We start from the raw sequence: 24,289 nt of genomic DNA, 5'->3' as shown, positions 1-24,289 counted from the left end.
GCACTTGAGACTAGGTCACATTGGCTATGATAGGATTCAAAGACTTACAAAGGACAGACCTTTGAGGGAACTCACCTTAGGTGAATTACCTGTCTGTGAATCTTGTTTAGAAGGTAAACTGACGAAGCGTCCATTCTCTGCAAAGGGTGATAGGGCCAAAGAACCACTTGGTCTTGTGCATTCAGATGTTTGTGGACCTTTGAATGTACAAGCCAGGGGTGGTTTTGAATATTTCATCACTTTCATTGATGATTACTCTAGATACTCATGTCTTTACCTAATGCATAGGAAATTAGAAACATTTTCAAAGTTTCAGGAATTCCTAGCAATGGCTCAAAACCAATTAGGTAAAATGTTAAAGATCTTGCGATCTGATAGGGGTGGAGAATATTTGGATATGCAGTTCCAAGATCATTTAACTGAACTTGGGATTTTATCACAACTTACTACCCCAGGTACTCCGCAACAAAATGGTATAGCGGAACGCCGGAACAGAACTTTATTGGAAATGGTTAGATGCATGCTTAGTTACTCAACTCTACCAACTTCGTTCTGGGGACATGCAATTGAAACCGTGAATGACATTCTTAATGTCGTGCCGTCAAAATCAATCCCCAAAATACCTTTAGAACGCTGGAATGGTTGTGAACCTAGTTTACGCCATTATAGAATCTGGGGGTGTCCCGCTCACGTCCTGAGGAAAAAGGAGGGAAAGCTAGAACTGCGAACTGAAGTTTGCATGTTTGTTGGCTATCCTAAAAGTACTCGGGGTGGACTTTTCTATAGTAATTCAGAAAAGAAAGTGTTTACTTCTACAAATGCTACTTTTCTGGAAAATGACTATGTCCAAAACTTTAAACCTCACAGCAAAGTAGTTTTAGAGGAGATGGTTAAAGAATTGACTCCAACCAATGTTCCATCGTCATCATTGCGAGTTGATGATGAAATTCCCACTCTTCACGTCCAACCGACGCAAGTCGATTTAAATGAAGAAAATACCATTGTTCTTGAGCAAACAGTCACGGAGCCTCGTCATAGTGGGAGGTTTTCTAGGAACCCAGTTCGCTATGGTTTGGATGGTGAAACCAATATGGTTGTTGGTGACACTAGTGATGATGATCCATTGTATTTCAAGCAGGCAATGGCTAGCCCTGAAAAGGAACTATGGCTCGAAGCCATGAAACAGGAAATGGAGTCCATGTACTCAAATTCCGTCTGGGATCTTGTGGAAGCACCTAGTGACTTTAGGGCCATTGGGTGCAAGTGGATCTACAAGAAGAAATGAGGTGTTGATGGAAATATCGAGACTTATAAAGCTCGATTAGTGGCAAAGGGTTATACCCAAAGAGAAGGTGTGGACTATGAGGGAACTCTTAGTCCGGTAGCCATGCTCAAATCCATTCGCATCCTCCTATCCATAGCAGCCGCTCTCGACTATGAGATCTGGCAAATGGACGTCAAGACAGCTTTTCTTAATGGAAAGCTTGACGAAGTCATTTATATGGATCAACCAGAAGGATTTAAAGTATCTGGACAAGAAGGAAAATTTTGCAAGTTGAATAGGTCCATCTATGGACTTAAGCAAGCTTCTCGTTCCTGGAATATTAGGTTTGATGAAATAATCAAGACCTATGGCTTTGAACAAAATATTGATGAGCCCTGTGTTTACCAACTGAAGACAAATCAAATAGTGGTATTCCTGGTTCTTTATGTAGATGATATCTTACCCATTGGAAACAATGTTAAGAAATTATCAGATGTGAAGAATTGGCTGAGCACTCAATTCCAGATGAAGGATTTGGGTGAAGCAAGTTATGTTCTAGGTATCCAGATCATCAGGGATAGAAATAACAGACTCTTAGCTCTATCTCAAACAGCTTACATAGATAAAGTGCTTGAACGTTTCTCAATGACAAATTCCAAGAAAGGGCGTCTACCGTCCCGCCATGGAATTCATCTTTCAAAGAAGCAGTCTCCACAGACTCCTGAAGAGGAAGATGCAATGAGAAAAGTTCCTTACGCATCTGCAGTTGGAAGTCTAATGTATGCCATGTTGTGTACTAGACCATATATCTGCTATGCAGTGGGAGTAGTGAGCAGGTATCAGTCAAACCCAGGACCGGAACACTGGATAGTAGTTAAACATATCCTGAAGTATTTGAGATGGACTAGGGATTATATGTTAGTCTAAAAGGGTGGTGTTCTGAACCCTATAGGCTACACCGATTCAGATTTTCAGACTGATGTCGATGACAGGAAGTCTACTTCTAGAATGGTGTTTACTCTTGGGGGTGGAGCTGTGATTTGGAGAAGCGTAAAACAGTCTGCAATCTTAGATTCCACCATGGAGGCTGAGTACATGGTCGCGTCAGAAGCAACTAAGGAAATAGTCTGGCTAAAGAAGTTCTATTCCAGAAATGGATAAACCGCTTGTGTTGTTATGTGACAATACAGGAGCGATAACCAACTCAAAAGAACCTCGAAGTCACAAGAGGAGTAAGCATATAGAAAGGATGTATCACATTATTCAAGAATATGTGGCTAGGGGAGATGTGAAGGTTATGAAGATTGCAACTGAAGACAATCTTGCGGATCCGTTTACACAGACACTACCAGAAGCTACATTTGATAAGCATATCAAGGAAATGAGATTAGTAGAATTAAGGCATTAGTTTCAATTAGTGCAAGTGGGAGTTTGTTAGAGTTTTATGCCCTAATTAAAACTCAAATTCTTTGTAATCTCATTTTATTATCAATAAAATAATATAAATCATTTTTTGACTTGGTTAATCACTTTGCTCACATGTTTTATTTTCATGATTATTTGTTTAATATAAACATCTATTAAATCCCGAGCATACAATTAATCTTATTTATAGTGACGTAATCACAGTAGAATATAAATATGATTATATGTTCAAAGTAAGTTAGTCCTAAGATTAGTCAGTGCACAGGATTTACACTGACTTGCCAATCTATGATATGATCTACTTAAACATTACAGTGTTATGTTCTTTCCAGAACATTAGCAAAGTAGATAAGATCAGATGTATTTGTTACATCGGACAGGACCGATATTGACAGTTGATAAGATAAGTAAACATACCGTTATTATCTATTCTAGTCATATCATATAGTTGACCATATGTCAATTCAATCTCAATTCTAAGTGGTTAGTATTCTAATTGATTGTATTATTTGAGTTCTTTGACTTGTTCGTTACCAGCTTACCCTATGGACTAGCCCATACTTACATCTTGGGAACTCGGTAGTATAATTGAGTGGGAGTGTTAATCATAGATATGAACATCTATAGCTTCTGATGAAGAAGTGAAACGATGGTTTCCTTTTAGTTTGGTTCAAGGTGTTAAATGATAGAGATCTCATTTCAGTAATTAAATTAGTTTGCTGAAATATCATTTACAAGGAACTAAGTGTTTTAAGGATAAAATACAATGAGGGGTAAATCATTGTAGATCATCTATAGAGGATTGAGTGACAATTGTGGTTGTAATAATGGATAATTAATAGTGTATCTATATTTGACATAGAGCGTTCTATGAATTCAAGAGTGCAATTTTGAGTCTATAGTGGAGTCACGGGGAATTAATAAGTTAGTAAATTTATTTGTTAGATTTATGATAACTTATTGGAGCTTGATTTCATAGGCCCATGGTCCCATTGTACCTTGGATAAAATCATTTAGATAGTCTCAATTAATTGATTTAATCATCAATTAGAATTATCAAAGTTGATCAGGTCAATTTTGGATAGTTTCACAGAGTTGTGTAATTTTGAGAAGAAAAGAGAAATTATGACCGATTTATTAATTAAGATAAATTGGTATCTAAATTAATAAATAAGTTTAAATCAAGGTTCAAATTATAAATAATTGATTTGATAAAGGATTTAAATAATTATTTAATTAATTAAATCAATAGAAAATAATACAAGCCTTGATTTTAAGTACAATGAGCTTATAATCAAATGAAAAATTTTACGGGCCTAAAACCCATGATAATTTTGACCTAGGGCTTCAAATTGGCTATTATTTTATTGATTTTTTTAATTAAATTAAATTACATAATTGAGTCTATAAAAAGAGTGCTTAGAGAGAAGTCAAAACATAAGTTTAATCACTGGTTTTCTAATAGTTTTAGATTCTCTCTAAACACAAGTCATTTTCTAAGCCTCTTTGTTATTTTATCTTCTTATCTCTATATCTATCTCATGTGTTGAGGATACAAGAGTTAGAGAAACTGAAGGAATGACTCTTTAATTCCGCTGCGTATACTGTAAGTATTCTGTTCATTGTTTCTCTTTGAATTCAATTTTAGAAATATGTTTGAGGCTATCTCGTATTAATTTGTTTAATATTAGATATAGATGAAAATAAATAAATATTCTGTATAAGTTTTCCTAACAATACATGTTAAGAAAGAAGATATTCAGGTTAAACTTTGTTTTTACACTATATATATATATATATGTTAAGAAAGGAGGTCGTTACACGTGATTACATTAAACATTCATTATATTAATTAAGCTTAGTTAGACTAATTTGTTTTCTTTTTCTTTTTCCATAGGTTAATTAAGTATAATTTTTTTTTTGTAATAATAAGTCAAATCATATTCGAACAAGGCTTTTATGTGAGTATTGAAAAAGGAAATTTATGTTATATGTTGAAGGAAAGTATACAACTTTTGATGACTTGTTAAATAATCCAACAATTTTCACCGTAATCACCGAGCAAGGAAACACACACCGAATAAGAATTTATTCAACGGTGAAAAATCCGTACAACCTAATCCTCATTGTTCTTCTCTCCCCGATTGGTCAGTTCTATCAAGTAGACTAGAAAAAAAAATCTCCACGAAAATTAAAAATACAAAAATAATCAATCCACTAGAAATAAAAATATTCCTTGGATTCCGTCACCCACGGGTGACGCAATTGTTACTCGTAGACTTTGCACCATCAACAACTAAATCAACCATCGTCTTCCTCTCGTGTTCCCTTTCCCCATTCCTACGCTCTTACTTTCTCTCTCTATCCTTTCTCTCTCATCAGTTCCAATCAAGCCACCATACCATCGATGTACAACTCGAACTCATCTTCGTCGTCTCAGAAGCCAACCGGACAGCCACCAACCGGTCTAACCCGATACGGTTCTGCTCCCGGCTCGCTCCTCGCAACGGCGGTGGACTCCGTCATCGGAGCCGAGCGCGAGTTCAACACGCTCAGATCGCCACTCGGTGGACACTACTTCTCAGGCGACTCCTCGTCCATTACCTCCGATTCAAGCTGCAAAGTCAACTCCTCTTTGCACAGATCGCATGGACTCAACGAGATAGCGGCGAGGATTGGATCCTCTTCTTCGTCGTCTTCGTCTTCAGCTTCGGCTTCGGTTTCGGCTTCTCCTTCTTCGTCTTTGGTCCGCCAGAGGAGCTCCCCAGCTGGCTTCTTCAGCCATCTCGGTAACGTTGTTACTGATAAAAATGGTATAATAGATATTTTCCATTTTTTTTACTTTCAATTTTGTGACTTTTGGGTCTGAAATGACTATTTTGTCCGTGTCGAATGAGAAGCCCCTATGAAGTATGAACTTCAACAGCCACGTGTGCAGTTGAGCTACTCTTTCAAAAAAAAAAAAAAAAATTGAAAAAATGAGGGGCTTGGTGTGCTTCCCATATTTACTGCTTAGTCCTTTTCATTTATTTTGTATCGATTATTTTTGTTGTAAAAATTAGTTTAATATATATACACACCTCATTTAAATTAGTTGGTATGTTTCACTAAACTTCGTGAATACATGGTTTAAAAGACCCAAAAATAGAATTACAATAGCTGTTTTTGTTTCTATATGATTCAAGGAACAAGTTGTGTGTGAAAAATAAAAATTTATAATATTTTATTTATGATGGATAATATTTTTTAATATTAATAGGCATAAAAAGAAATATAACATAAGATAATATTTAAATAGATTGTAATTTTGTTCATAGTTTACTTTAATTAACTTTATCTACAAAAGCTTGTGGCGTTTGTAATGGGGATTTTCTCCCGTGTATTCGGCATATGGGGCTGATATACCGATTCCTACTGCGTAATTGTTATGTGATTGAATGAAGTTTTTTTTTTTTTGAAAGATGATTGAATGAAGTTTATCCATTTAAAAAAAAATGTAAATTTGACGAATATAAAAAAAATGAATAAATAGAATTTTGTGAAGCAACATATTCTACATCAAAACCATTGTGATGGGTTTAATATATATTTTATATCATATTATAATTTTAAAAGATTAGAATTTTGTGAAGAGAAATATTGTACAACAAAACCTTTCTATTAGGTGATGTGGTGACGTTATTATAAATGGATCGATGTTCCGATACTCTCTCTTTCGATGTGGGATACATGTATAGTAATCGATGAGAGGGTTAGTTATGTATAATCTTCTCACGTTTCCTGAGAATGTTGTGAACTGCAGGTTTTTCTGTGACGAGGGGAACTGGAGGTTATGGCTCTCAAGGTGGCACCAATTGTGGCCCTGGAGTATCAAGGTTGAAGTCTCAGTTGAGCTTTACCAGACAGGATTGTCTTTCTCAAATTTCTGAAGTAAGTGAAAATGTGATTGATGGTATGAGCTCTGAAAATGGTCACCATAATGCAAGTCATTCTTTTGCCACTAGCTTTGGAATGGACTCCTGGGATAATAATACCAATTCAATTGTTTTCTCTGCTCCTCAAAGCAAACGAGCTAAGAATATGGATGGAGACTTATATAACTGTCTGAATGTTCTGGATACTCAGGTACTTTAACTCCTACTTTCTTGTTTCAAGTTGTGATTGTGATTGCTAATCAAATAAACCTTTTATTCATGATCACACGTGTTCCGGTAATCTCAATAGTGCATATTCTGCATCACCAAACTGAGTATGGAAAACAAAATCAAATTGTATGACTTAGTAATAGAACAGTTTATAGTTTTTAAGGTTATAATGACTTCTGTTTCAGTAGATGTGAATCACGTGCACGCACTTGTACCTTGTGGTCTTTACAGTGATATTAAAAATTGATACTAGAGAATACTTCTTATTCAACTTTTGAAGTTGATTAATAAATTGAAGTTCAGTTAATCTTACCAGATGTGGTTCATCAAAGTTGACTTGTAATGTACCTTCGTATACTTTTTTATTACTAGAATTCTCGGACTTCCACACTCTATACATGTGTTAAGTGAAATATATTTACAAATAAATACCTATAATGATGTTATCAGATTTCCACCTTTTGGGGGGTTGAGTTTTGGAAATTTAAAAAAACCATATATTTCCTTTTTAGATCACTTCTAATATTCACATGAAGCTCTAGATAAGTAGATAAAGTTATAGTTATATTTTTTATTTGTTGTAAGTTTCAGTTTAGCCTTCCACAGACGACTCTAGAAATGGCAGCTGTGGAGAAATTACTTCACATTCCCGAAGACTCTGTCCCTTGCAAAATCCGTGCAAAGCGAGGCTGTGCAACTCATCCACGAAGCATTGCGGAAAGGGTTAGTGTATTTTTAAGAAATAATTTTATTGCCCTTTTCTATTCTAGTCCACAAGTTTTCTCTCTCTCTCTCTCTCACACACAGTAGGGATTTTTTTATTCCTCCACTTTGGAGAAAATCATTGTGTATAGAAGGATATATGTTAGCAGTCATCTTAATATATGGCATCTCATGAGGGCTAGTTTTTCTTTCTTCCCTTTATATATATATTTTTGGTTTGTATGTTTAACAACCAAGTCAACGTTTGGTAGTATAATTGGTCGCTCACAAGTAGTCCTTACTCCTTTGTCCTTTCTCTTTTAAAAAATACGAAGGCATTAATGTGAACTTTTATCTATCTGGGTATATTTATCCTATAATATTGTACTGACTTCAGATACCTCATATCTGTAAATATATACAGGAGAGGAGAACTAGAATAAGTGGGAAACTGAAGAAACTTCAGGATCTTGTTCCAAACATGGATAAGGTAACAGTTTCGTATTTCTGAAACTCTCTTATGTTTATGTCACTGACTATCTTTTCTGTTAAAAAACTGTTTGACCTTTCAAAGTTAAGCCCTCATCCGATGAATAATGCATTCCAATGTTATTTTTAAACATATAGAAATCTATTATTTGTGTAAAAAGAAGAAAGAAAAATAATATATTACTTACTGCATGTGCACAATTTCAAGGAAACAGCTACTGAGGACTGAAACATCTGTGATTATTAGTATGGCTATGTCAAAAGTTTGGTCCATCAGAAGAGATGTCTAGTTTTTTTGTATTTTTGGATAAGTGGGGCACCGTAGCATACGTTGTCTGAGAATTTATTTTGTTCTAACTTGGGTCATGGCATTATGCATTTCTAAAATTTCTTCTCTTGAGAGTTTGCAATACGATGGTGCTTCATAGTCTTTAAGGCACGTGTTTGGATTCCTCAAGATGATATAGCTGTCTCTCATGAAAATTTCTGTTCAAAATATGATTGAGTTGATGTTAATTACTAGCTGTGAATATTCTTTGTTTAAAGAATTACTTTATTAGTTAGCCGCACTTGTATGGTAATCAGGAAAAACTATAGGTTTTCATTTTTAATTATTTCATTATTGAAACCATCCATTATACAGATATGTAATTTCATGAAATAGTTGAATAATTTAAGGGTACTTGCTAATTCCGAAATTGAAGCTAGAATTATATTGCCTCCAATACATACAAGTAGGTCATTGGGCTCAAGCATTGTTATTGAAAGAGAAAGAGGACATTACAAGTCAGTGGTGGAAAGTTCCACGGATGCATCCATTGTAGACAGAAGCAGAACCATTAATGTTTTAGTCAATCTAGATTGAAGTGTGTGTGAGCTTGTATCATGGAAGCTGGTTTTGTTCAACCACAAACTAGTACCAATGAATCTGACTTCTTTTCTTTTAAATTGTTGTTGCAGCAAACAAGCTATGCAGACATGTTGGACTTGGCTGTTCAACATATCAAGGGTCTTCAAAACCAAGTCAAGGTTTGTGACAATGCCATAAAGAGAAATAAATAGAGCAATGTTCTTTATTTATTCTCATTTAATTTTTCTTTAAGGAAATGTCTAGTTTGAATAATCATGAATCATAAGTTTTATAACTTGGGTGTTAATAATAAGAAATTAAGAATGCCACAAAATCCATGAATTAGTATTATTGAAGGCAATCATAGTTAATGATAGGCATTATCCTGCCATCTCTCTATTTATATAGCCATGATAATCTTATGATAGCTTAGGATTGAAATAATGAGCTAGCAAAGTCTTCATCGCACCTTTTCACTTAGCTAAGGATATTAAATTATGGAGAGCTTGTATCTGTGTTTTATAACATTAATTTTGCTTGTGGGTAGATGTCATCTTTTTAAATTGACTCAACAAATTTCAAGTAAAAAGATAGAGGGATACAATGATATCTTAAGGATTAAATTATCAAATATTTTTAACAATTGATTATCATTAAATTATCGTTTCTCTTGTTTAAGCCATTTTGTGAACTTGATGTCTATTTTTTTTTCTTCTTTTATAAATACAGAAGCTCCATACTGAACTTGAGAATTGCACTTGTGGTTGTAAACAAAATACATAAGAGCTGTCTCTAACGACACTGCAGTAGACAACATAACTGGCCTCAGAGTTTTAGGGGTTGAGAAGTTTGGGATGGATCAAAATGGGATTAATTTTATTCCTTTACCAACAAGTTAGACTTGATAGAACTAGTAAGTGGAGGAACATTGTCTCAGAATGTTCATTGAGGAAAGTTTCTTTGCATATTTTGTAGTGATTTGATTTGCCGAGGTTCTTGCAATAAACAATGTATATATGACGGTTTAACCGTCATCTCTTAGTTCATGAATGATTGGAAATTGTTTATTTCTTCCTTGGAAGGAAATGTAACAAAAATAGAACAAAGAAAATACAGTGAACTGTGAATTTTTGGTCTTTGTATCTATAAGCTTTGATCTTTTTACTCATCTAGATAGAGTTTCATAAAAACTGTGACACATCAGGGCAAAATTATTGTGGCCAGAAAGCCATTTGATGGACCATGGTTTATTTGTTATTAGTCGTTGGGGAAAATGGAAAATTTCGATCTATTTTATGTAGCAGTAATTATGGCTTCATTTAACCTTTCAGTATATGATACATCAAATTATGCTTTATTGCCCATTTTAGTGGTTTCCAACTGAATTTTGAAAACTAAATATTACCTTTACATGCTTTGTTTTAGTAAATGTAGGTAAACTGAAATACTATTTTCGGTTAGTTTTTGCACTGAATTTGTCAACTGATATATTTTGTTATTTTACTACTACTGTTGAGGTTATAAGTTGGCATTATGAATTATTCCTACTTACCAGTCCACTTGTATTAAAAAATTGGGAATCTAATTTTTGTTTTTTGGCTCCTTTCTCCAAAATTCCCATTCTCTCGGTTTAATAAAAAAATTCTATTAATTTTATTATTAACTACTATAATAAAGAAAACATGCAGAAAATTAACACAAAATATACTAACATAATAATGTGATCATAAATTCAAATAGAAAAAAAGTTTTCTCTCTCTTCGAAACTTTCTCTCAGCAAGTGCTGGAGCCATGGCAAGAGGAACAGGGAAGAAAGGGAAGGCTAAACGGAAGGTGGAGATCTCGCCGGTGGTAAGGGCGGCGAGGAGACGAGGTCCGACGTCTGCGGATGTCCAAAAAACCAGAACGGTTGATGAGGTAACAGGAGTTTCCGCCATTGACTTCTCGGACGCAGGGGAAGAAGACAGAGACTCGATGGATGAGGAAGGTGGCTTCGGGGAGGCGCTGGGTCCAGATCTGTGATCTCAACCAGATCCCGGCATAGTGCAGAGCAGTCTAATGCAGTCAGAAATGGAGAAACAAAGTCCTTCTTCTCCTCGGGCTCTAATGAAGAGGTTTCAACAAGATCAGGAGGTTCGTATGGATGTGGCTAGTTACCTGGAAGTAACTATGAGATGCAAATCTAATATGAAATCAGGTAAGGCTACAACTCCTCCAATTTTACATTCTTCGCATATTGTTCAAAACCTGAGTAACAGATTTGGGGATAATGATATTGGGGGGAAGAAGAGGCCGAAAAATGGAGTTAAAATTGAATATGATGATATTAAAGAGGAGATTGAGTACTGGAAACCTTCAATGGTTTGTTATGTTCTAGGGGCACACCCACCATTTAGTGTTTTAGATGGTTTCTGCAGAAGAATGTGGAAAGGGGATGTGGACAAGGTTGGTATGCTTTCTCCTGGAGTTTTCATTATTCGGTTTTTAACAGAGGAGAAACGAAATTCAGTTTTGGAAGGAGGATTCTTATTTTTTGATAAGAAACCAGTGATCATGAAACAATGGGAACCTTATACGGACTACTCAAAAGAGGATGTATCATCGGTACCAACTTGGATCCAAATTCCGGGATTGGATATTAGATATTGGGGGGAACAATCCTTATTCAAGATTGTGGGTCAATTGGGTACTCCAATTCAGCTAGACCGATGTGACAAAGAATAAGGAACGACTTAATTTTGCTAGAGTTTTGGTAGAAATTCAGCTTCATCAAGAATTTCCAGGGGAGGTCTCTTTTACAAATGAGCTAGATCAAGATGTCACATTACCAATCAAATATGAATGGCTTCCAGTGACTAGTGGTTTTTGCCACGGAATGGGGCATACTGCTGAGGTGTGTAGGAAGAAAGTTGAGAAAAAGGAAGAGAAAAGAGAGGAAGGGAAACAGATGTGGGTGGTCAAGAAGGATGATGCGAAAGAGAAGGCACCAAAGAAGGAAAAAGGAATTGATGATGAAGTCTTTGTTCCGGTTAAGAAGAAAGGGAAAGTGATTTCTTCTGTAGTTGAGCAGACCATGATTTCGAACAACTTTCAGGTGTTAGGGGAAATTGGAGAAAGTTCTCAGGCAATGCAGGAACAAGAACATACAGTGGGAGGGGGTGGACCTCCCATTGGGAATGGATAGAATTCTAAGTTGGAATGTTAGGGGGATCAATAAACGCCACAAGCAAGAGGAGGTGAAGAGATTAATATACACCATGAATGTGGGTTTAGTTGGTATCCTTGAAACTAGAGTGCAGATCAAGAATTTAGGGTCTGTATATCTTAATATGTTCTCAGGGTGGTGCTTTACATCAAATAATGCGTGGCATAAAGGTGGGAGAATAATTATTAGTTGGAATCCGAGTATGTTCTCGGTTAATATAATGCATTGTACTAGTCAAATTGTGCATTTGGAAGTTATCACGGTAATTAACAAGGAAAGATTTCTTATTACATTTGTGTATGCTTTCAATGAGGAAATTGGTAGGAATATGTTATGGGCTGACTTGAAAGAAGTTGCAACAACAGTGAGAAACCCGTGGCTTTTGCTAGGGGATTTTAATGATATATTGAGTGTAGAGGAAAGAATAGGGGGCGGCAAGACTCATCATTGCTCCGGGGCTTTCAAAGAGTGTATGGATTATTGCCAAATGGAAGATGTCAAGTTTTCGGGAGCGTACTTTACTTGGAATAATAAACAAGGCCTTGAAACAGGAGTGTACTCCAAGATAGATAGAGTAATGGGGAATCAAGCATGGTTGGATAGATACCAGAATGCAGAGGTGGCTTTCATGAATGAAGGCAGTTTTGATCACTGTCCAGCCCTTTTACAGGTCTACCCGGATGTGCGGTCAGGTAGGAAGCCTTTTCGGTATTTCCGAATGTGGCAAAAGGCTCCTGGATTCTTAGAGAAACTTCGCGAGGTATGGCAGGAGCAAGTTTATGGCGCTCCAATGTTTCAACTAGTACAGAAATTAAGGAAGTTTAAAGGAAAGTTGAAAGACTTAAATAGGGTGGAAATAGGAGATATTAATGTGGCTGCCTCATTTAAGTTACAGGAGCTCCTTTCCCTTCAGTCGGAACTTCAAAATAATCCGAGGGATAAGGAGCTTATCATCAAAGAAAAGGAGGCTCGGGAGAGGTATGAAGAAGCTCATTCAAGTCTCATTTCCTTCCTTCTGCAAAAAGCTAAATTGCATTGGATTAAGGATGGGGATGCGAATACTTCTATGTTTCATGTGAGTATCAGAGCCCGAAGAACATCTAGCCGAGTTTATGCTATAGAGGATAAAGATGGTTGCCAGGTGCACGAGCCTCAACTAGTCACACAACTTTCTTGAGTTTTTATGAAGATCTCTTGGGAACGGCCATGGCTCACAGGAAAAGTGTGATTTTAGGGGTGATTAAATAAGAGCCAATGATTAATGAAACTCACAAAAGAATGCTACAATACCTGTATACAGATGAAGATGTTAAAAATGCCACTTTTGCAATTCCGGGAAACAAGTCACCAGGCCCGGATGGATACAGCAGCTTCTTTTTTCAAGACAATTGGGAAATGATAGGGGATGATGTGTGCAAAGCGGTGCAGTCTCTTCTACACTCAGGTAAGCTTCTCAAAGAAATAAACTCCACTACTTTGACCTTAATCCCCAAGAACAAATGCCCTCGGTCAGTTATGGAGTTTAGACCCATCGCATGTTGTAATGTCATTTACAAGATTGCCACAAAGTTGATCTGTTCTCGACTGAGGAAGGTGCTGCCAGACATAGTTGCTCAGAACCAAAGTGGGTTTGTCGAAGGTCGATATATTGCTTACAACATCATGGTTTGTCAAGATTTGGTGAGGCATTATGGGAGAGGGAAAGGCAAACCGAAATGCATGATTAAATTAGATTTGAGGAAGGCTTATGACACTATAGAATGGGATTTTATTGAAGAGATGTTAAAAGCACTTGGCTTTCCGTGTGATTTTATTCAACTGGTTATGATATGTGTGAGAACTCCAAAGTTCAGCCTAATGTTTAATGGTTCTTTACATGGCTTTTTTGAAGCTAAAAGAGGCTTGAGACAAGGAGACCCAATGTCACCCCTGTTATTTGTGCTTGGAATGAAATATTTATCCCGAATTCTAATGAAAATAGGCAAGGAGGAGTTTAAGTTCCATGATAGATGTGAGAAACTCCAATTGAATCACTTATGCTTCGCGGATGATGTTCTACTTTTTTGTCATGGTGATTTCAAGTCCATATACCGCCTGCTACAAGGTTTGAAGCTCTTTTCTCAATCTTCAGGCTTGCAGCCTAGTGTGGAAAAAACATCAATCTATTGTGCTAACATGAATGAATATGAAGTACAGCGAGCGATCCAAGTATTAGGCTTTCAGAGAAGCTCCCTTCCCTTTACTTACTTGGGGATTCCTGTCTGTGCAAAGAAAATACCAGCTGCGGAATGTGAGGTGATACTGGAAAGGATGGTACAACGAATTCGAGTTTGGAGTTCAAGGAACCTTTCTTATGCGGAAGGGCTACTTTGGTGAACTCGGTTCTTATGGCTATCCATTCATATTGGGCGCAAATCATGATCATTCCTAAGAAGGTCTTACATAGAGTTAATACAATATGTAGGAACTACTTATGGAAAGGTATGGTTGACTCAACTAGTTCGGGTCAGGTTGCATGGGAAGATATGTGTCATCCTAAGAGTGAAAGGGGCTTGGGATTCAGGCGGATTACCAAGTGGAATGAGGCAGCTATTGGCAAGTATGTTTGGGCAGTGGCTTCGAAACAAGATACACTATGGGTACAATGGGTACATGCGGTCTACATAGGTGATGGGGATTGGTGGGCCTATACGGCCCCAAGTACCAGTAGTTGGTACTGGCATTAGATTGTTCGGGTAAAAGAAGCATACAAGCAACTCAACTTGGTCCACTTGATCTCCTTGGGTAAATACAAAATTAAAGAAGGTGTTGACGCGGTTCTTCGCCAACAGGTAATTAAGAGAAGAAGAGAAAGGGATTAGTACTGAAAATAGAACTGTCACAGATACGAAATCTTAGAGAATGAACTAGGTGACTCCAGACATGTTTTTTAAGTGGTTCAAAGGTTAAAATCCTTCTACTCTACTAGTCAATATTATTCATATATTCTGGGTATTTGGTTTACAAAGTATATGGCTCTTCAGAGACTATTTTTCCCAACCCCCTATCAACTCTCAGGGTCCCCATATTTATAGGAGAAGGCACCTGGAAGTTGGTAGGGAGGTCATCCTGTGACCTTACCATTTGTCATATGAACTCTGCGACAATTATGATTAATTCCTAAACCTGACACATAAGTGTGGTCTAATCAGTATGTAAGGAGATAATGGGCCGCACGGCCCAACCCAGCCGTGGGTGTCTGAATGCGCACGTTCCTGCTGCGTGTCCGAGAAGTCAGGGGGATATCGGACACGTGATGTCAGATATATGCACGTTTATCTTGCGTGTATTGACTTTACAAAGGGTCAGAGATCCATGGCCAGCTCGTACAACGAGCTGCCTCCTTGAACCGACCTTCAGCCTTCAGGTCTTCTGATGCCTTCCTCCGGTCTTGGGGGCCCTTGGCGAGCCTTTGAGGATCCCTCGAGCTAAGAAGGTACGATCTGGAAACAGGATCTCCGGCCTGGGGGAGTCCTTCGACTAAACCATGATTAGTCCGAGACTCGACCTGCTAATAAGCCCGTGGGAAAACCAGGGCGTACAGAAGGGTACACTCTCCTTTGCTCATCTCATTCGAAAGTCCATTGGAGAATGGAGGTGTGGAATAGACTTGCCATTCCGAAGCATAGATTTATTCTACGGCTCTCGGTCCTTGATCGATTACAGGTGAAAGAAAGGCTTCACAGGTTCAAGATAACCCAAGATGACCAATGTGTAATGTGTGGAATGAGTAAGGAAACTAGAGATAATTTATTCTTTGATTGTCATTTAAGTAATCTCAGTTTTCTTAGCATAAAAGAATGGCTAGATTGGAAGGTGTTTACAACAACAATTCCAAAACTGCTAAGATGGATTGCTCGGGCAAAGCTCTCACCTTTCAGGAAGCAGGTTCTGGCAGCGGCACTTGCAGCTACAGTATACCAGATCTGGCATTGCCGGAATGTTGCAATATGGAACCAGGGGGTTTGTACGGTGTTGGTGCTCACAAAAAGAATACGAAGTGATGTGAAAAATAGAATACAAGGTGTAATGCCAAAGAAAGTAAAATTGATAGATAGAGAATGATTTGAAAATTTGTAATAGAATATTACAGGCCTAATTTTATTGGTGCTGTATAGGTTGTAAATTGTTTGATAGTTGGGCAATACACAGTTCTGATTTACCCAAAAAAATAAATAATGTGATCATGATAATAGGTATGGCCTTGAACACAAGAACAACACGGGCTTAAAGCGTGCTCAAGACTCAAGAGTGCATTGAAGGCCATATAGTTTGTCACTGTTTGAATTTGATTATCATCTCTAGAGCTTAGAAAACTACTAATTTTCACCCTAGGTGAGTATTGAGGAATAATTCTACCTAATTGTTGATGGAAAACTTGACCAATTATGCTCCTTGATATAATGTATTTTTCAACATACCAACTTTAATAATTCTTACATATGCCACAAACTATTTTTTGGTCAAACATAACCCTCCCATTAACTCATTTCTATCTCTCTCTCAAACTCTCTCAATCCCTCTCACTTTCTCTACCACCACGACACCACCACCACCACTTATCCATGGCAGCAGAGCAAACTACCCCCACACGTTGCCACCACCAATGATCCACCTCCCACTACTATTGAAGTCGCCATCTCCTACTACCATTGTACTCTTTATTTTTTTTTTAAAAAGAACTAACAAAGAAAAATCAAATCCAAAACTTAAATCGAATGAAATATTGACATAGTACATTAATTTATGGGTTTTGAACACTTATCAACAAGATTTTTTGGTTTTGACTGCGTTTTTTTTTTCAGATCTAAAACTTAAAAATTTGCAGAAAAACAATGTCTAACGATGCAATAACGATTTGTTTGCGATGGTGGCTTAAAAACATAGTTTTTTTGGCCAAAACGATGCATTAACGAAGTGTTTGCGATTGTGGCTTAAAACAATATCTAACGTCGCGATAACGATGTGTTTGCGATGGTGGCTTGAAAACATATTTTTATGCCAAAATTATCTAACGATGAAATAACGATGCATTTGCAATTGTGGCTTAAAACGATGCGCTTGCAATGGTGGTTTGAAAACATATTTTTAGGCCAAAACTATCTAACGATGCATTAACGATTCTGTTGCGATGCATCTGTGATGGTGACTTAAAAATGATGTCTATTGACTCGATAACAATGCGATGATGACGCGTTTGCGATGGTGGCTTGAAAAAATGTTTTTAGGAAAAAACTATCTTACGATGCGTTAACGATTCTGTAGTGATTCATTTGCGATGTTGGCTTAAAACATGGTTTTTGGGCCAAAATGATGCATTAATGATGCGTTTGTGATGGTTAGGCATCGTTTTGGCCCAATAACCATGTTTTTAAGCCACCATCGCAAATGAATTGTTAAGCATCGTTTTGGCCTGAAAACCATATTTTTAAGCTATCATCGCAAATGCATCGTTAGATAGTTTTGGCTTAAAAATATGTTTTTAAGCCACAATCGCAAATGTATCGTTATTAAATCGTTAAAGCATCGTTAGTCATAGTTTTTAAGCAACCATCGCAAATGAATCGGTACAACATCGTTAATGCATCGTTAGATAGTTTTGGCCTAAAAACATGTTTTCCAGCCACCATCGCAAACACATCGTTACAACATCGTTAATGCATCGTTAGATAGTGTGGTCTAAAAATGTGTTCCAGCCACCATCGCAAACACATCGCTACAACCTCGTTAATGCATTGTTAGATAGTTTCGGTCTAAAAACATGTTTTCAAGCCACCGTCGCAAACGTATCGTTACAACATCGTTTTAAGCTACCATCGAAAATACGTTGTTACCGCATCATTAATGCATCGTTAAATAATTTTGGCCTAAAAACATGTTTTCAAGCAACCATTGCAAACGCCTCGTTATTGCGTCGTTTTTAGCCACCATCGCAAATGCATCGTTACCACATCGTTAATGCATTGTTTTGGCAAAAAACCATGTTTTTAAGCCACCATAGCAAACACATCGTTACCGCATCGTTAGATATCGTTTTTCTACAAATTTTTAAGTATTAGATCTGAAAAAGAAAAAAAAAACGCAATCAAAACTAACGCGGATTAAAGAAAGATTAACAATTTCATCAAGTGGAATGTTATTGAAGAATTAGATGAATTACAGAGAAAGAGAAGAGCATATATATAGCTCTTTGGAAAAACTGAAAAACAGAACAATAAACCAAGAATCTAACTAACTCATCTTAAGACACAACAAACCAATAACCTAACTGAATAACATAAGAAATTAACTATATACTAAGATAACAAACAATAAGGGAAATAGTATAAACATATACAAGGAAAAAGATAAATACTTATAAACTTAATAGCCTCCCCTCAAGATGGATTGTGGATGTCATGGACAGCCATCTTGGAAATGTGTTAGTGAAGAGTTGTAGAAGGGAGTGATTTAGTAAATGTATCAGCAAGTTGATGTTGACTAGCCACAGAAATAAGCCGAATAGAAGATGCTTGAATTTTGTCTCGAATAAAATGGCAGTCTAACTCTATATGCTTAGTTCATTCATGGAATGTAGGATTGTTGGCAATGTGTACAGCAGAGCTGTTGTCACAATATATAAAAGCTGGTGAAGATTGTGGGATATGTAGGTCGTTCAACAGGTATTGAATCCAGGTTATCTCACTACGTGAAATTGTTGGTTGTTGTCAGCCAAAGCACGATATTCAGCTTCAGTTGAACTACGTGAAATTGTTGGTTGTTTCTTTGTTTTCAAGAGATTAAGCAATCTCCAAGGAAAACACAGAAACTTGTAGTAGATCTTCGAGTAATTGGACAAGAAGCCCAATCCGAGTTTGAATAAGATCTTAATTGAAGAGAGGATGTTATGGAGTAGAGTAGCCCTTGTCCTGGTCTGCCTTTGAGATATCTAAGTAAGTGATGAACCGCCTGAAGGTGTGGAGTTCTCGGAGCAGCCATGAATTGACTTATTGCTTGAACCAAAAAGGTAATATCTGGCCTTGATAGAGTGAGGTAGAGTAACCATCCAATGAGTCACCTATACTAAGAAGGATCATCTAATGGTGTGCCTAGGAAATCATCAAGTTTGAGTTTGGGATCCATAGGTGTGGAAACTGGTTTGCTAGCTAAATACCCCGTGTCATCAAGTAGTTGTAGAGTGTATTGCCTCTGTGAGAGAAATAAACCAGTTGATGATCGTGCAACTTCAAATCCTAGAAAATACTTCAGTGCTCCTATGGCTTTGAGTTTGAACTTGGTATGTAAGTAGTCTTGAATTTGCTGAACATAGTTTGGAGATGGTCCCGTTAGTACTATGTCGTCAACATATATTAGAAGAGCGATGAAGTTGTCTCCTGATCCTCGAGTAAAGAGTGTGTAATCAGCTCTGGATTGAACAAACCGTGCTTGTAGAAGTGCATCCGAAAGCTTTGTATACCATTGACGTGATGGCTGCTTGAGGCCATAGATAGACTTGTGAAGTTTACATGCTAGAGGAGTTCCTGAAGGAGAACAAGAATAAGTTAGTAAACCAGGTGGTATTTTCATATATATATATATATATATATCTTCATTGAGATCACCATTAAAAAATGCATTATTAATGTCTAGTTGAATGGTGGTCCAATGCTAAATCGCTAGTAGTAATTTTAGAGTAACCATTTTGGCTATAGGTGAAAAAGTATCAAAATAGTCGAGCCCCTCTTGTTGAGTGTATCCTTGAGCTACCAAACGGGCTTTGTATCATTCTACAGTACCATTACTGTGGTACTTTATTTTGTAAACCCAATGACACCCAATTGGTCGTTTGTTTGGAGGTAGAGAAGTAACAGTCCATGTTTTATTGTCTTGAAAAGCCTTAAGCTCAAGATTCATGGCTTGTACCCAATTGTTGTTTAAGATAACATCCTTGTAAGAGGATGGCTCCTTTTGTGTGGAAACTGCAAGAACGAAATTCTTATGATTGTTAGATAACTTGGAATAAGAAATATACTTGTCAATAGGGTACATAGTAGAAGAAGGTGCATGAATGGAAGTATGGCACTCAAAATCTCGTAAATAAGCAGGTGGCTTATGGTGCCTTGTGGATATACGTAATACAGGTGTATTAGTAGCATAAATCAAAGTTGAATCTACCAAATCATCCATGTTATCTACAGAATGGTTGTTAGATGAATCTGAAGCAATATCAGTATCGTCTTGGTGCAACTCAAAGTTAGAGTCAGTAGGAGAAGGAGGATTATGAAAATCCATCACATTAGTATTAGTAACATTGGTTGTAGGGCAAAACATGTTGAGGAAAAGGATCAATGGACACAGTAGAATCATTCAATTTAGTAAAAGGGAAAATCGTCTCATGAAACACAATATTACGAGATATAAAATATTATTTTGTGTTTATATCATATAAACAATATCCTTTGATTCCTGGAGGGTATCCAACAAAGATACAAGTCCTAGCTCTAGATTCAAATTTAGTTCAGTGGCTAGGAAGAGTTGAAGCAAAAACAAGGCAGCCAAAAGATTTAAAATTAGCATAGTCAGGTTTGTGATAAAAAAGGATTTCATAAGGAGACCTGTTATGAAGATTAGGAGTAGGAATTCGATTAATAATATAGGTAGCAGTTAATATGCAATCAGTCAAAATTTTAATTGGAGTATGAGCTTGAAAATGAAGAGCACGAGCAACATTAAGTAAGTCTTGGTGCTTCCTTTCAGCCACACCATTTTGTTGTGGTGTGTAAACACATGGAAATTGGTGTAAAATACATTTGGATGCAAACAAATCTTTAAAAATTAATTCCGGTGCATTATCGGACCTAAAACATTTAATAGTCATGTGAAATTGTGTCTCAATCATAGAAATAAATTGTGGAATAATACTGACAACATCAGATTTGTGTTGTGGGAGATAAATCCAAGTAAAACGGGACTTATCATCAACAAGAGTAAGAAAGTATCTATGATTAGAATGAGAAACAATATGATGTGGTCCCCAAATGTCACAATGAATAATATAAAAATGATTATCAGAAAAATGGTTATTATTAGAGAAAGGAAGTTTCCTTTGTTTAGCTTTAGGACAGACATAACAGGTGGAATTTAAATGCAGATAAGAAACTTTACAATTCAAAGTATTACTAAGTAACTCTAGTCGTTTGGAGGACAAGTGACTGAGCCTAGTGTGCCAAATATCATCACTAACAAAGTTTACATGAGCTGTGATAGAAGGTTGTATAAAAGTGTATAAACCATTATGCAATCTACCCTTGCCAATCTTCCTCATTGTGCTGAGTTCCGGGATAGAAAAATAGTCAGTATAGAAGCTGATATTCACATATTGACTAGAAGTTAATTCACTTACAGAGACAATGTTATATTTGAATTGAGGAACATATAACACGTTAGTTAAAGTAATGTTTTCAGATAACAATATTGTACCACATTGAGTGACTTGTAGAGTAGAATTATCATGAAGAATCAGATTAACAGGAGGAATATTGACAATGGATATGAAAAATGAAATGTTGTAACATATGTGTCTAGTAACTCCAGAATCTATAATCCAAATTTCATTTTTAAACTTAGGAACATGAGTAGTAGATAAGATTGTACCTGAGGTTGCACCAATGGTATTGATGTTAGAATGAACTTTACCATTTTGTTGATTGGCAAGAAGATTAAGGAGCTGTTGGTATTGGGTGGCATTCAATTGAGGTAAAAAATTGTTGTTGTCTCCATTTTTGTTATAAGTAGGGACATCGCTTGCTTAAAGTTGATTTGCAGCAGCTGGAGTGTTGTTTCGTGGCTTGTTGTAGCCAGGAGGATAACCATGAATCTTGTAACATTTCTCAATGGTGTGACCATGAATGTTACAGTGAGAAAAAAAGGGTCTGTTCTTGCATGGTGGGTATTGCTTATACTGACCAGAATCAAGTTTGGAAGGATTATTTTTCAAACCTGAAAAGGCACAGGCCATAGATGGATTGCTTGTTGAGTCTGACTGAGTAGATTGAGTCCCTTCGTCCCTTTGGTTTTCTTCTTGTGTGACTAGATTAAACACACTACTCATTGAGGGTAAAGGATCCATTAGAAGAATGTTTCCTCTGACTTGAGAGTAGGATTCTTTAAGCCCCATGAGAAAAGACATGGCATACTCCATGTTGTAGTGTTCTTGAAGCGATTTGACTCCTCCACAGGTACATTTGTTGCAAGTGCAAGAAGGGCGGTACTGAGAGAGTTCTTCCCATAGCGATTTCAAATTTGTATAGTAGCTGCTAACATATTGAATATCTTGCTTGAGTTTCATCAAAGCCCGTCGAAGATTGAAGATGTGAGGTCCATTTCTCCTCTGAAAATGGGTCTTAAGGTCCTGCCATATTTCCAAAGCTGATTCATCGTAAATGATGCTCGCTGATATGTCCTTGGATCCAGAATTTAAGATCCACGAGATGAGAATATTGTTGTTCCTGTACCAGGCATTATACATGGCATTGTCAGAAGGAAGGGGTTTAGGAATAGTACCATCGATGAATCCTATTTTGTTCATGGCTCTACTCCAAGCGGCGTAGTTATATTGGCCTGTGATTAATTGCGAAACCAGGATATTGCTTGGATTGTCGGCGTGATGCAGGTAGTAAGGATCTGAAGGGTCCTCTGTAATGCCCCGAATTTCCTAATAAGGGTTAGGACCTTGATTAGGAGGCCGGGAGGGCCATAATTGATTTATTATGTTATTTAGTGATCATATGCATGTTTATGTGAATTATATTATTATATGATGATAAATGCATGCATATGGGTGTATTTATAATTATAAGAGAATTTTGGTAATTTGGCCCGTTGAGGGCGTAATTGTGTATTTTCGTGCATGTGGGTGAGTTATGAATGGTACCCCATTATATGTGGATTTGTTCGAGCCTTTCGGCATGGGACCAACATGAAATGTAAGTGTTCAATTTGATCATAATGGGTTTAAGTTCGGGGCTTGGGGTGAGTCTCGGGGTGATTTTAATGGTTAGAACATTATCAGGAATTAAAGGATAATGGGATATAATTTATTGGTGTTTGAGAATATCGAGAATAGCGGGAATCGGAGGGTGTTAATTATGATTAATGAAATAGGTGCGAAAGGACGATTTTGCCCTTGGTGGCTATTAAGGCTATATTTTAGACTTGAGGGAATTTAGGTCTTTTCACCCTTAAGGATGTATATCAGCCATTAAGGTTGTAGAACCTTGTCAAAAACAGAGTCCTCTTCTCCTTCTCTCCCGAGGGTTTTTCTCCCTCATTTCTCTTTGAATTTTCAAGCTTCTTTTGAGGAACCAAGCTAAGGAACCAAGCTGGGATAAGCTAGGGTTATGCTCCACCATTGAAGAGGGTGTGTTGCTGAGATTGAGGTGAGTTTTTAGCCATTAGAACTCTTGGTTTTGCTCAGTTTTCTTAATTAAGTTTCAACTGGTTTTTGGAGTTGAAAAGTTGGGAATTGATTGGAGTTTTGGCTAGGGTTCTTGGGGTTGTGATGCTTGGGGCATGTGAGGATGGTATTTGGGTTCATTTGGGACTTAATTTGATGATTGGAAGCTTTTGGTTTGGGTTAGAAATGGTGGAATCGAAGGAGGGATTTTCTGGGCAGTTGTTGGCTGAAGGTAGCGCTACATCGCTACCTGCAGGGGAGGTTAGGGCGGTTTGGTTCTGAGAAGAGCGTTGGGGCGCTAGGAGGGTAGCGCTACCCTGTTTATTCAGAACCATGTTTTGAGTGTTTTTAAGGGTTTTTGGCTCGGGGTTTCAATCCTTAAGGCCCGGGATCAAATCTACTCACCGTGTGGGCATGTTTCGAGGTCCCGAGAGTGGGGTTTAGGTCAAGACCCTATCTTTATTGATTTTCATTAATCGAAGATTGTATTTGGTTATGACTAGGTGACCGCTAAAGGATTAAGGATCGATCGTTCTCAAGGGTCATTCTTGTTCTAATTCTCGCTTGAACCGGAGGTAAGAAAACTGCACCCTGTGTATTTGTGACATGCGTGGTTATTCTTGATGCATGTTGGATGTTTAAATGTAATGCACGAGAAGCATGTGATTAGGACATGCTATGTATACTGAATATGATATTGTTCAGAGCTTGAGCCTTTGTGTTTATGCATGATCCT

At 37.1% G+C, this 24,289-nt stretch overlaps 3 protein-coding genes across 4 annotated transcripts; 2 read left to right on the top strand and 1 right to left on the bottom strand.

The window, feature by feature from the left end:
- Nucleotides 1-4,698: 4,698 nt before the first annotated feature.
- LOC133818987 (transcription factor bHLH128) lies at nt 4,699-10,017 on the top strand. 2 transcript variants are annotated; one of them, XM_062252130.1, is made up of 6 exons: nt 4,699-5,502; nt 6,492-6,814; nt 7,426-7,557; nt 7,961-8,026; nt 8,986-9,054; nt 9,605-10,017. In XM_062252130.1, the coding sequence occupies exons 1-6, from the start codon at nt 5,097-5,099 to the stop codon at nt 9,656-9,658; spliced, it is 1,050 nt and encodes a 349-aa protein (XP_062108114.1). In that variant the 5' UTR covers nt 4,699-5,096; the 3' UTR covers nt 9,659-10,017. The 2 variants fall into 2 exon arrangements, with proteins under 2 accessions (XP_062108114.1, XP_062108113.1); XM_062252129.1 differs by having other exon boundaries at nt 7,420-7,557.
- A 2,115-nt stretch (nt 10,018-12,132) lies between these two features.
- LOC133815187 (uncharacterized) lies at nt 12,133-13,257 on the top strand. The gene has a single exon (XM_062248054.1). It carries the CDS (start codon nt 12,133-12,135, stop codon nt 13,255-13,257), a length of 1,125 nt encoding a protein of 374 aa, XP_062104038.1.
- An 8,649-nt stretch (nt 13,258-21,906) lies between these two features.
- LOC133815186 (uncharacterized) lies at nt 21,907-22,686 on the bottom strand. The gene has a single exon (XM_062248053.1). The coding sequence runs from the start codon at nt 22,684-22,686 to the stop codon at nt 21,907-21,909; it is 780 nt and encodes a 259-aa protein (XP_062104037.1).
- Between the last annotated feature and the right edge of the window lie 1,603 nt (nt 22,687-24,289).

The sequence above is a fragment of the Humulus lupulus genome, chromosome 2, assembly GCF_963169125.1.
Source record: "Humulus lupulus chromosome 2, drHumLupu1.1, whole genome shotgun sequence".
Lineage (NCBI taxonomy): Eukaryota > Viridiplantae > Streptophyta > Magnoliopsida > Rosales > Cannabaceae > Humulus > Humulus lupulus.
This window is presented reverse-complemented; position numbering and strand designations above follow the sequence as displayed.